At 43.4% G+C, this 14,613-nt stretch overlaps 1 protein-coding gene across 1 annotated transcript in view; it reads right to left on the bottom strand.

The window, feature by feature from the left end:
* Nucleotides 1-2,488, bottom strand: part of LOC124803383 — a 514,737-nt gene extending 512,249 nt beyond the window's left edge. Inside the window, 1 exon segment of the mRNA XM_047264568.1 lies at nucleotides 1,240-2,488. Coding sequence (XP_047120524.1) covers nucleotides 1,240-1,360 — 121 coding nt within the window. The 5' untranslated portion in view covers nucleotides 1,361-2,488.
* Nucleotides 2,489-14,613: the final 12,125 nt, after the last annotated feature.

The following is a 14,613-nucleotide window of genomic DNA, read 5'->3' on the forward strand; positions in this document are numbered from 1 at the left end:
GCCTCTATATTACAGCAGAAATTGTTCCATAAAGGGAACGTTAGTAAAAATTCTCTTATACTCATTCAATAACTCTACATTTCAGTGTAACTACAAAATGATCAATAGTCGCTCCCCCCCCTATGCTAGAATCAGCGACAGTTCTAACAACCCTGCACGGACAGTATGTCTGCACCTACATCATACTCTGCAAGCCATCTGATGGTGTGTGGCGGAGGGTACTTTCGGTACGACTATCTGATCCTTCCAATCCTGTTCCTCTCGTAAATAGTGCGTGGGGAAAAATGTTTGTCGGCAAATATCTGTATTGGCTTCTACAAAGCTTTTGTTTATATTTTTATGTTCACTACGATCCTTAGGATCGTTTCTAAGCAAACTTTATATATGTTGAATTTATAGGGACTTTTAGTCTCCAACCAAGACAACAGAATAAAATAGTTAGCGATTAGTGTTGACGACAGAAATTACTATTCTAAAAACCGCATGTCTATTTCTCTCTCGAAAACCATCTTACTTTGTCGTTTTAGTACTATCAAGGTGGATTCTTCTTACGTTGTCTGTTGGTACAAAACATTTGCGCAGTTTACAAAGTATAACATTCCCACAACCAATAACAGATAAATAACACTTTATTACTACGCAGACTGGAGTGTGACCCGTGAAGCTTAATATCCCAGACCTTTGCTCAGAATATCTCTCTACATGTCGAAATCAGTCAACTCCGATTCACCATGAAAAAGTCCTTTTCTGTTCGCGCCAAAATGCTTCTACAGATAAACAGTATTCTTTTAGACTAGTTATCCCTAAATATCTCTGACGATTACGACAAAATCGCGAAATTTATAGCTGATCTGAAAGACGGGTGTGAAAGAGACACACACGGAGGGGCGAAGTTTTTAGCTAGGACATCTTTCCCACAGCATACGTTACAGTTCTCATCTCTTCAGTTAATCTGAGATAAGATTAGAGAATGTTAATCATTACAAACACTTGCACAAACACGCGGTCTAAAGGACAGTCGCAGATAAAAGGCATTCGTTGCACTTACAGAAAAATATTCATGACATCTAGAACAATCAGTCTACAGTTAAACATGACACACAAGGACTTGCCGTAATTGTCAGTAAACGGCGGTCAGTGCAAACTGCTGCTAACGAGCATGCCATGCTCAAGATCACACAGCAGGCTTAGAAGTGTATATAATCATACCTATTGATTCGATAAAGTGCTCCCACAAACCTTTGAACTTTGTTAAGCTCTCCTCGTAGCCCTGTTGCGTTTTCCCGTACGCCATGCCATCGTTGAGGGCCTCCGCCGGGTCGAAGCCAAGACGATCCTTGTAGTAGGCCTGGGTCGACATTATCGAAGAAGAGGCGCTGGCATTGAGCAGTCTTCAGATGCGCTATCGCAGCAGTTTCACACCTCGAATGGAGCAGTCCTCAGGAAAAGCTCCACCCGGAAGCACAGAGCGACGTCAAGTGTGGGAGGGACCGACGAATTTCAGCTCTGCAAGTTGTGGTCGCTACCGGCTCTTGCAGCACACTGGGAGAGACTGGAACCTCGGCTCACCATTAAAACTCGCAACACTGATGCCGGTCGGTTGTCCTTGTCACCTACAACCCTCCTCCTCGGCCGGGAGCGCACGCTGAATGCGTGGGTGAGCACGCCGCTGCGATCCGAAAACACTCGCTCTGTCACACAGATGGCCAACTCGTTACGAAAAAGGCGAAAACGAGCTCATGCTGCTGTCCCTTCCCTTTTCCAACAAACAGCTCGGCTCTTCATGTAGGTGGGGCAGGTTCCTCCTATTGCTACCTACGATCGCTGCCCCCCACTGCTTCCAGGTCTCCCTTCTTGACCTAGTGCTTCCAAAGAAAAGTCACTGGCGTGTCACCTTAAAAGGTGCCCCCTGCGAGTTGACCCTACGTAGCTGGAGGGAGGGGTTGCTACGGACACGGCGGAGCACGGGCCAGCCAGCATCCAGTCACGACGTGGTGGGGGCTATTCTGCACTGGGCGTAGCGGTTCAGCAGGTTTCTCCCACCAGCGGCAACGGGCACGGCAAAATCAGGACGAGCGTGTAGTCTGCCACAGTCCACACACTAAAGTCACACAGTATAATCTCAGTTCTATAACTGATTGAACAGTTACTTCACCGAGGCCCGAATTCTGCAACACAGAGCTGCATCCTGTAGTTTACACACTACACACGGTTATCGAAGATTTGGCAACACTTTTTAACTGTTCCTTCCAACACTTACGTCAATAATCAATGCACAATACGACTAATATTTCCTCAGTTTTTAACATTACACCTACATACGATTTCCTTTCTTCCTAAAATTGTAAAGCGCTGGTCCGTTCCAGTCGTTCTGTGTCAACATATGCAACCAAATATTCCATCATTGGCATGAAAAGCACTGCGATTATCCACCCACGCAAATGCGATCGTCACTGAATATTCAAATCGACATGCCACCTACATGTCACCACCAACACACACGTACTGGCATTTCTGCCCACTCGAAATCGTTCGTTCGCTACCTCAAGCCACAACCGGCTTGCGAGACTCCATACTAGTCTGTCGGCGCGTGGTGGGGAGAGCGCGCGCCAAAGAGGCGCGGCGGAAAGATAGCGCACTCTCCCTGACGCAGACAATCGTTGTCGCTATGCCAGCGCATACGTAAAGCTCTCCTAGCACTTTTACTTCGTAAACAAGGTACAACAACAAACTGCAAGTAAATAACTGGTTACGTTAGTAAAAAAATCTGCGAGTTAATGCAGCCTGAAACGAAATCTGTTAAAAGCATATGTAAAGTTAATATTTATTTCGCCACTTACTTCGAAGACAATGGAACATACATAACCTGAGAAATCACAAATATTAACTTTGTAAATTGACATTATCGGCATCACTGACAGGATTACGTGAACGCGACGCTTGCGCTTCCTTGCGCCGTTCCGTGCAACTATTAGCTACGAGGACGGACGTATCGCTGCGCGTGACGGGGCTTCGGCGCGTAATTCGAATGCGGTGAATGGTGAAACTAAGAAGAAGGTGAGATTACTACGCCCCGCTATCGTCTTTATCTGGTAATGCTATCTGTTAAGAAGACTAAAGTAGAAGTGCAAGTAAATTTTACAACAATCCAACTACGTATTAATTACTAATCCGTTATGTGCAATTGAGAGTGCGGAGAGAGGGATAGACAAGATGAGATTCACAGATTAACTTTTGATTCATTATCGTCGAAAGTGCCGCTATTATTATCTGTTATCGGTAACTGAATTTGCGAAACCGCCGTTGCTTTAAGAATTCATGATTTTTTTCATTACTCTTTTACCGTTGTTTTAAGAAAAGGTATACGACGTATCATTCATAATTCTCCTTCAAACTTGGTCTTACTGCAATACTACCTTTTCCGGCAATAATGCTGAGATGTATAACTTCAAACACGGAAGAAACAGCTTGTCTAGAACAAGATTTTCATAACTTCTGTCGGCGAAAGCACAAATTTTGCAATTTCACTATACTGGGTAAGATAAGTTATTTATAGTGATATCAAGTAACCAGACACGTGGTGTATAAGTTGGAATATAGCACATTACACATTTAATCCGATAACATTGGTTAGGGTTCATTCACAATCATACGTATCTAGAAATACAAGGAATGCACAAGTTCTTCGATTATTATTTAAAACGAAATTTTAACATCTATTCTTAAGTCCCTTGGAGTTCACTTGATCAAATTGAAAAGCGCGACAAATATCTGCAACAAATTAAGATGATCAACAGTTATTGTGGTATCAGGAGAACTAACGAAATTCTCGCCGCCGTCTGACGATTCGCCCAGTCATGAAACTACTTCAGATGAAGTAAATGATTATTGTAGATAGTGTGTCAGGCTGTAGTGATATTTACGAAACCAGATGCGATGCTTTCGAACAATCTTGGCAAAATAAAAGTAACGACAGATTAAGATTTTAGATTTAACTGTAGGAATTGGCAATTAGTCATTATTTTATTTCATTATTTACTAATTCCAACACAATAATTCTAGTGCCTTAGTACTATCTTTACATGACTTCACTGATTCCACTTTCGTACAAAAACAAATAATATTAAAGTATTGCTAACCACCAATTGCACAACACTAAAGAAGACGCCTGAAGTATTTCCCCAATAAATTTGCATTGGGGATGGTATAAGAACAAAACTATAGAGAACACTGTTCATCGTTGATCCACCTTCCGTTCCTTTAAAAACAAATACTTCATTAATACCGGAATAACTAAGAACAAACACGTATAATGGTCTACATTAATATTGTAATGGTCTACATTAATATTTATTCCGCGAACGGTCTGTGGACAATGCGAAAAGTCAGAAACAGGAGGAAGTACCACATTTGTAAAGAATGTGTGAATGTGTGTTTATTAAGTGCAGGCACCTTGTAAATAAACCTTCATATAATTCCCACTGCTGGGTTATTACCCCTCTTTCGGTAACCCCTCTAACAGCCGTGCTGCAAATGCACAGGGCTGAAGGTGGTGGGGTGGGGGTTGTTAGTGGGCCGCCTCTTCTTACAGACCTGTCCCTTTCCCTTTCTAATCTAAATTGCCGTCACCTCATTTTCAACGTACTAGTGCCTACGATAACAGTAGAATGATATTATACAAATGCTTTAATGTCATGATAATTTGGTAATGTCACTTTAGAATAACTTCCAAGAAACTGGAATTCATAGAAACACATCCGAAAATTTGAGAAGTACTTGTTTCATACGGATTTAAGTATTGTAACAACGCACATCACAACTTTGAAATCATCAGATATTACATAACACCTAAACTCTAAGTGCACTTAGCACTATGACCGAGGTCACAGGAGCCGGCAGTTGTCGCCGAGCGGTTCTAAGCGCTTCAGTCCGAAACCGCGCTGCTGCTACGATCGCAGGTTCGATTCCTGCCTCGGGCATGGATGTGTGTGATGTCCTTAAGTTAGTTAGGTTTAAGTAGTTCTAAGTCTAGGGGACTGATGACTCAGATGTTAAGTCCCATAGTTTTTAGAGCCATTTGAACCTTTAGAACTGGGGTCACAGGTCTGCAGATCCGGCCTATGTGAGTGTGTGAACGAGGAGAATGCTATTTCTTTCGCTTATTTCCACCTGCGTTCCGACATTCAGTCTTTCTGTTATTTTCTTCTCAGTGGAGGGGGCTTTCCGTTAATGTTTTGCATTAACCAACTTCCTGTGGCTAGCCGGGTTCCTGACGGACTTGTGGTGGTGCCGAGAGGGAAGACCATCGTGTTCGGTGTATGGCTGTGAGGCATCGTACAGTTATCTGTTCCAGCAATTTTGGCAGCAGTTGACACCACGGTGACACAACGAACTGTTACAAATCGGTTACTTCAAGGACAGTTCTGAGCCAGACGCCCTGTAGCGTGCATCCGGCTAAACCCAAAACACCGCCACTTGCGACTTCAGTGGTGTCAAGCGAGAGCTCATTAGAGGGCACGGTGAAGTCTGTTGTGTTACCTAATGAAAGCTACTTCTGCCTTAGTGTCAGTTGTGGTCGTGTGTTGATTAGACGGGGGCCAGTTGGGGGCCTGCAACCAAGCCGTCAAGTGCTAGGCAAACTGGACCTGCACCTGGAGTTATGGTCAAGGGTGTGATTTCATACGAAAGCAGGAGCACTCTGGTGGTTATTCCACGCATCCTGACTGCAGACTTGTACGTCAATCTGGTGATTCGACCTGTAGTGTTGCTATTCATGAACAGCACTCCAGGGGCTATTTTTGCAACAGGATAACGCTCGCCCACATACCGCTGTTTTAACATGCTCTACGAAGTGTCGACACGTTGTCCTTGTTCTGTCGACAGGTTGCCCTTGTTTTGCTCGATCACCAGATCTGTCTTCAGTCGAGCACATACGGTACATCTTCGGACAACTCCAGCGTCATCCAACTGCATTAACCAGTCGTGTATTGACCAAGTGCAACAGGCATGGAACTCAATCCCACAAACTGACGTTTGGTATCTGTAAAACTCGATTCATGCACTTTGTCTTTAACCTTCTGGCGTTTACACTGGTTATTAATGTACCAGCATTTCACATTTGCAATGGCTTACCTCGCGCTTACTGTAACCTGTGATGTTGCACTATTATCACTTACATATGTTATCTAGACAAACGTATTCCCGAAATTTCATTACTCAACATTAGTTGTTGTTTGGTGTTGTGAGGTTTTTGTTCAGTGTATTATGGACGGAAGTGTTATTCCCCAGCTGAGAACTGGAAGAGATTCCTGTAAAGTAGTTTCCTACAGTCCAGAATGAGTCTTTCACTCTGCTGCATGCTGTTGGTTGTTTTGAAACCTTGCTTTTCGCGGGCAGCGTTCTTATTGAGAGGGCAGCGTTCTTAGTGAGAGATTTACTTTTGCAAGTAAGAGCGGTCATGAATCGTCGCTGGCTAGCTCAGCCAGTAAAGGCATTACCGGCGAAAGGAAGGGACCTAGCTCCGAGTGGCGGTCCAACACACAGTTTTCATCTATCACGAATCTTCAGCTTCCCACAGTCCATACAGGTTATTCTTATGCGATTATTTACATTTTTCAGCACAGGTCTCATAGTTTACAACGGAGACTCAGAGAATTAGGCATTAACGAGCAGGCAGGTGCGCTTATTCTTGTCTCGGAGTTGGCTGATAGGGACTTCATCGACGGAAAAAAAAGTTTTCACGACTCGAAGGTGTTGAAAAACTGCCAGATACTCGGTATTCTGTAGTTCTTGGCTACCAAATGATGCCCCAAGACTTGAATTAAATTACCCGTGTCTGCACTCCCTGTGGCATAGGAAGCTGTAAATGGTTGTACGCTCAGTGACCGGGTAGAATGAAGTTTGGTGCTCTTTGAGAGCGGGATAAAATGATGCCGCCAGTTTCCATACATCCTTTCGTTTCCTCAGTCCCTTCCTTATATTTCCATGTTTGATCCCAATAGAGTGGGGAACAGTAGCTAAGGCGACAAATTTGATTCTACACAAACATGCAACAACAATATTGGGTAAATCACACATTTTGCACAAGCCTCTTCGGGGATTCTAAATCTATGTCCACACGACTACTCAGCAAGTGCCTGGCAGAGGGTTCATCGAAAAACTTACACGCCACTGCTCTACCGTTCCACTATCGAACAGTGCGAGAAACAAACAAACAATTAAATATGTCCGCACGAATTGTGATTTTTTCTTATTTTGTTACGATGATCATCAATCCTTCTGTATATGGGCGTGAACGAAATACTTTCGCATTCGGAGGAGAATGTTGGAGCTGAAAATTTCGTGAAAAGATCTCGCCGCAAAGAAGCACGCCTTTGTTTTAATGATTGCCAGGATATTTCGTGTTATCGTGTATGTGCCACTCTCTCACCTTTTTCGCTATAAAACAAAACGAACAGTCCTGCTTTGGACTTTTTCGATGTCCTCCCTCATTCCTACCTGGTGAGGACCCCATACCGCACAGCAATACTCTAGGAGAGGACAAGGACAAGCGTAGGTAGGCAGTCTCTTTAGTAGGCCTGTTGCATTCGCAATTATTATCACTAGGTATTTAGTTGATTTGACAGCCTTCAGATTTATCGTGTAATCGAAATTTATCGGATTCCTTTTAGTACTCATGCGGATGACCTCACATTTTTCATTATTACTTTTTGCACCTTACAGATATCTTCTCTAAATCATTTTGCAATGCTCACCCACATACCAACATATGTACTCCGTAATAACATTTGTGGTTAATAACAAGACTGAATCTAGGAGGAAAACAATAACTAGCAATCATGATATGAGTAATAGAAATAGCACTATTTTCCATATAGATTATGGAAAAGTATAACAGGTCGCCAGTGAACATTAGACAGTGAACTGGAACTCTCAAAATATTCAAAAGTAAAGCAAAATAGTAGCCACTCTTCCTACAATTTATCAGAGTATTTCGACTCAAGGGAGTATTCGGCATATCTCTAATACCAGTATTAGATAGATCCTGATTTTGCCAGCATATATGTAGCCTACAGTGGTTTGTGTGGAATTGCATAAATAGTTTCTTTGAATCATCAGTTAATACCAGTAGCTGAATACGATAGGAGGTGGAGCAGTGGGTTTGCTCCTAACATACAAAAATTAAGTAATCTGTAAGTAATTACCATAATTACAGTTTGAGCAATTTCGGACTTTGTTAGAATATTTTGCAGACGCAGCCAACAGTGTACACCGGAGCTCAATTATTTTTATACATGTTGGTACAGTTCAATGTGAGCACTGCTTGTAACTCGGCAGATATCGAAACGGTACCCCACTTCTCGACATATGTTCATAAGCATAACAGGTGTTACGGCGCGGCGTAGATCCGTTGTCTCAAACCTACCATGTCTCGAACCTTTGCTCTGTAAACAATGTCCTTAATAAATCTTCATGGACCGATATCCGGTGGATTCAGATCGGGAAATCGAGTTGGCCAGGCAATGGAACCCCCTTTCGATCCAACGCTCAAGAAACAGCTCATGGAGAAAAGTGGTAATATCCCCATGATATTGGGATGGGGAACCATTTTAATGGAAAATGGCGTCGGAGGGCGTCTGTGGAACTGCATAGTTCGCCGGCATGTCGAGACAGGTGTCTCTGGCATTGCAGACTCTATAAAAAAAAAGGACCAATCACACCACGTTTATGTAATTCCAACCACACATTAACTTTTGGTTTGTCCCTTTCGCACTTAATCACTTCTCCTGGAGTCTCACTTTCCCATATTTGACTGTTATATCGGTTAACTTTCCCACAGACGCGCAAGATAGATTCATCATTTAACAGCAGTGCATTGAGTTAGTCGCTGTTTTCGTCTATACGATGCAACATTTCAACAGCAAAATCAAATCGTCTGCGGTGATCCTCAAGCTTAATGTGGTGGAAAAGTTGTGGTTTATAAGCACGCAACCCGAGACGTCTGTGTACTGTGCAGCACGCAGACGTAATCCGTGCTGTTAAAATCTGTAACATTTGTTCAGCGGCGTGCAAGAAGAGAATGGCACATGCATCCCCTCACACGTAAATCCAATATAAAAGAAAGTCAGAACTCCTCGAGAAGCGGGAAGTTCGATTTCAAATCCTGGCGAGACCGTGGAACGACTGCGCGAAGCATTCGCTGGAAGCCGACGTAAATAGGTTAGGGAACTAGACATCTCACGTTCGATACTGCACTGTTCATGACATGATGAGGATCACATCTTGCAGAGTGTTTCTACCGACTGCTTATTTATCCATCAACATAAAGTGTCGAGTTCGTTCGTTATAAGCGTTTGTTTGTGCATACGTCTAGTCCGGACACCCTGTAGAATATACGACTGCAGCTAGCTGACCCTGTTAGCTCCATCCTTGCTCACTTTGTTGATAATTACTCATCTCCTTGTCCTCCTCCTCGATTGTTAGGTGGAGTTCACTAAGCACAATGGATTAAGATGTCTTAACAAAATTATGTCACAATATTAGAATTTAATTTCAGTTTTTATGAATGCATCAGTCTTGACATTGTCTACTGGAGGATTAGGAGCTCAGAATTACTATTATATGTATTTCTCCCGGCACTCGATCGTTAAGATTCAGTACAGTACTCGGTTACTATTTGATTGTTTCCTCCGACCTAGTTTACGCGATCGCCTGAATCTGTGGGCTTCTCTTTGAAAGACTGCTGCGCTGATGCGTACTCAAAACCAAGCAAACGCAAAACACACTGATTCTTAATCACACTTTATCGCACCTTATAGGGATTGTATTTGTTCTAGTATCGATCGAGATGCAGGAGCGGTGACCAAAGAATCCCTTAAAGGAATATGCTTTCGGTAGGTGCTTTCATTGCCAACGCATCACCAACAAAAAAATCGTTCAACATCTGAATATTTTGAACGACAAACGATGGAGGGCCTGGTGCGTGGAAAGCATTCTGCAGCGGAATCTTATTCGGGAGGACAGCGATTCAGATCCCAGTGTAGCCCTCCAAATGTAGGTTTTTCGTGATTTCCCTAAATCACTTCAGATAAATGCCTGGAGGTCTTTTTCCTTTTGCCTTTATCACATACCCGCACGGGGCTACTGTGTTAATTATCGGATTTGTCATTGTTAACATTAGAGGGTTGCCGAATGCCCTTCCTCTTGCCGCCCCGTCACTCCCAGGAACAGAACTGTGTATCGCACCTGTCTGCGTCTGGTGTTATCAATGGAAGTGTGCGAACGTTTTCTAAATGTTTGCGTAGAGTGTATCTCAGGCGGAAGTTGGGTGTCAACTAGGTATTCACCAAATCGCAAAATGGAAACCGGCCAAAAATCACATCCAGACTGGCCCACAGGCCTGCCCTCGTCGTTAATGCGCCGCACGGTTTCGATCCACAGCCGGCGAATCTAACCGTCCTTGAAGCGTCGTCCCACCATACGTGGATATCCGGACGGGTAAGAACTTCACAGTTGTGCTATTATAATTTGTGTAAGTCATCTGGAGATCACGTTAAATAGTACGTCCCACTGTTACTGGCTGAGTAAGTCTGTTCGAAAGTCGGACGAAGCAAAGCGATACTAAACTCCAAACAGGCCTCCTAAGAATGAAATTTTCACTCTGCAGCGGAGTGTGCGCTGATATGAAACTTCCTGGCAGATTAAAACTGTGTGCCGGACAGAAACTCTTACTCTGGACCTTTGCCTTTCGCGGACAAGTGCTCTACCATCTGAGCTACCCAAGCTCCGCAATATCGTTTTTAATCTGCCAGGAAGTTTCAGACGTCGTAAGAACCAACTGTACAGACCACCCGCCATGACATCCTCAGGACTTAAGCGTCATCGGATGCGGATAAGAAGGGGCATGTGGTCAGCACACGGCTCTCCTGGCTTTTGTCAGTTTTCGTGACCGGAGCCGCTACTTCTCAATCAAGCAGCTTCTCAATTGGCTTCACAAGAGCTGAGTGCACCCCGCTTGCCAACAGCGCTCGGCAGACCTAAGTGCTAGCCAAGATCAACGGGCTTCATTTCGGTGATCCGACAGGAACCGGTGTTACCACTGTAGAAAGGCCGTTGGTGAATGCAACGAGATACCGTCTCCAATATGGGGACTTTTACCTGATGGTCTAACTGAAAGGCGAATAAAAACTAAACAGATTCAAATGGCTCTGAGCACTATGGGACTTAACATCTATGGTCATCAGTCCCCTAGAACTTAGAACTACTTAAACCTAACTAACCTAAGGACATCACACAACACCCAGTCATCACGAGGCAAAGAAAATCCCTAACCCCGCCGGGAATCGAACCCGGGAACCCGGGCGCGAGAAGCGAGAACGCTACCGCACGACCACGAGCTGCGGACATCTAAACAGATAATCTGATCCAATTGTGAATAGTGCTGTCGTCACTAAACAACACCTAGACGACCTCAGAAGAGCTACACAAGGTGTTGTCATGATAACTCGAAACTGCATTGAAGTCTGAAGTGGATTTGTTGAAAAATCAACTTTGAAATTAATCATTTGCCTTTTCTTCACACCTTTTGTTAGTTTTTGTTTGGGTTACATTCCAACAGCTTTACCACAGTAAATCGGACTATGTTATGTGAGATGTTTTATTAGAATTATTCTATACTACCACCCTGCATATTAAGAAAGTGACTACTACTCTTGAAACACCCACCCTGTATATTAAGAAGATAGTCATAAGCAAATACATGAGCGGGGCATGGCGAGAACTAGAAAGGATTCCGTGAAATTTCAGTGCGCAAACGGAACACGCAATTTTGTTACACAGTTTCTTTGCACACATTTCAAACGGTACGTATATAATGTTGGACTTGAAACTTTAGTATAAGTATCTGAGAAACGTAAAATAAAGAGGCCAGGCAGTGGAATCGGGCATTGTGCTGTAAACATAACCACCGGTCGGGGATCTCATGTCACGCTGCATATTTAAATGCAGCATAATTATACTAAACTTGATGACATATACCTGTTTGAAATAGTTATCCAATTCCCCTTCTGCCACACTAAATGTTAACATATATTTACAGAAATTGAAGCTGAACCAATATCTTTGTCCTATAACGGAGAGACAAGAGGTAATTCGTGTTAGTTGCCCGAGCCTGCAAATAACGACGGAGCCTGGCACCAGAACTCTGCTTGGCGGCCTTCACACAGCAATAGCCGATTCCAGCCACAATGCATCTCAATTTTAGCACTTTTTATCAAATACTTTAGCGAAAAGTTTCAACGACACACCAACAAGCGTAATGTCACTGTACTCGTCTTTTCACGAGATTTTGAATGTCGTTAAAGAAGGATATTGTTCCGTTAAAAAAATGCGCAAGCGATTCAGTATGTCGATTGACACAAGAGTTACTAGTATTAACCTCTAACAAAACTATGTGTCCCTCTACGGACTATCATTATCCGGTAACCTCGTTTCCATATCTTGGACTGCTCACGAAATGAAAAGGTTCGTGTTCCGACTCACCCTGCGTATGTCACCTGAGGTTATGGTTAAGAAGGAGTCCTAAGAGGGTGTGGTACGGTGTGTGGACCGCACTGGCTACCAGCTTCGTGGGGATGATAGAACTTACTAGGTTCTGTGGCAAGAACAAATATTTTTTCGTCGTTTCATTCCTGATATTTATGGTAGTGGAAAGGCATTTAGAGATCTTACGAACTGGGCCTAACCCTTCTGCACCCATATGCTCATCTTATCCTAAAATACTGTGTAAACAAAAACTACTCTCACTCAGTACTTGCGACAGTAACGTCAGTGATCTTTGAGACGCCGACTTTGCACCCAGAACTGAGAAGGTCGATGTTAGAGGGCATCGATACATTCCTACAAGAAATCAACACACATTGCAAAACCAAGGAAAATATATCACTTCATTTTGCTGTTTAAGAGCACAGTAAACTGATTGACACCTCAGAAACGGAACTTCCGACGATTGTAAAAAGTTTAGTTGACAATTACGATGAGATTTCTGAAGATGATATCCTTGCAGAAATTCCGCGCCTGAGAAGGTTTATGTAAACTGCCGAAGTCGGACACCTTTAAAGTATTTGCACTTCGTGGTTGAATATGGATTTCTCAAATCTGTTCTCAACCTCATTTTGGCGTTAAGATTTTTCTTAATTTTATGAGTTTCGGTAGCGTCATATTTCAAGATTTTTTTCAAAACGCTAATTAATAACTGTCTTACGTTCACTACGAGTGAGCTACGACTCTCTAGTTTGGCAATTTTATCAATCGAAAATAATGTCGGTGGAGGCATCGATTTCAAAATTAGCACATGGGAAAATGTTAGACGGAAGAGATTCTGAAGCATATGTTAACGTCACCTACGTGCTTAACTGCTTGTATCAAGAAATTGCGGCCCCAAAAATTTTTGATGGTTCTTGGGGTTCGGGTTGAAAGTTAATAGTCCGCACCGGGTGCCAAACCACACCACACTGTAATTCGTTACATGTGTCCACGTATTTCAGCAAAAGATGTTGTACCCCACCCAAGTAAACCGACCAATAAACCAGTTAATAAATTTTAGGAATAAAGTACTAAGGATTTGAAACTTGCGATAGGTGGCTGCTTGGGTGAAGACCTAGAGGCCACAAAGATAGATAGATAAATAAATAAATAAAATAAAATAAAAGAGTCTTGCCATGTCTTTTCATCGAAATGTACTAGGAACTTCTGTAAGCTTTTTACATCTACATCTATACTCCGCAAGCCACCTTCGGTGTGGCGGAGGGTACGACTGGTATCACCATCTGTTCCCGCCTTCCTTGTTCCACTCGTGAATGGGGCGTAGTAGTCATGTTGTCGTCTTTTTCGCGGGGCGGACGTGGGAGAAAGTAGTATGTTGTCCTATTCTTCCCTGAACGTAACTCCGTCGAAATTTCAAAAGTAGACCTCTCCCTGATGCACAACGCCTCCCTTGTAGCGCCTGCAACTGGAGTTCACTGAGCTTCTCCGTAATGCACTCGTGCAGACGAAACGATCCAGTGGTGAAGCAACTCGTCACTCTTTGTCGGGTCTTGTCTGTCCGGTCTGCTAAGGATCCCAGACTGATGAGCAATGCTCAAGAACTTTGGAATTATTTTGAAAAACTAAGTGTTATTTGAAGCTTCTAATTTGCTGGCGCGGATCGAGGAGTGGGTGGATGTCAAAACCCCCTGCCCCCACAAAAAAGGGCATTTTACAAAGAACGTTAGATAATTTACGGCAACTAACGAGAATGAAAACACTCTAAAATGGCCAGAAAATCTAGAAAATTACAACCTACGTTTAGCACAATCACTCTTCAGTTGCCCGTCAGAGGGCTTGCCCCCACTGGATGGGCTAGCGAACTGACAGATGGTTCAAATGGCTCTGAGCACTATGGGACTTAACTTCTGAGGTCATCGGTCCCCTAGAACTTAGAACTACTTAAACCTAACTAACCTAAGGACATCACAAACATCCATGCCCGAGGCAGGATTCGAACCTGCGACCGTAGCGGTCGCGCGGCTCCAGACTGTAGTGCCTAGAACCGCTCGGCCACTTCGGCCGGCAGCG

Source organism: Schistocerca piceifrons, chromosome 6 (genome assembly GCF_021461385.2).
Source record: "Schistocerca piceifrons isolate TAMUIC-IGC-003096 chromosome 6, iqSchPice1.1, whole genome shotgun sequence".
Classification (NCBI taxonomy): Eukaryota; Metazoa; Arthropoda; class Insecta; order Orthoptera; family Acrididae; genus Schistocerca; species Schistocerca piceifrons.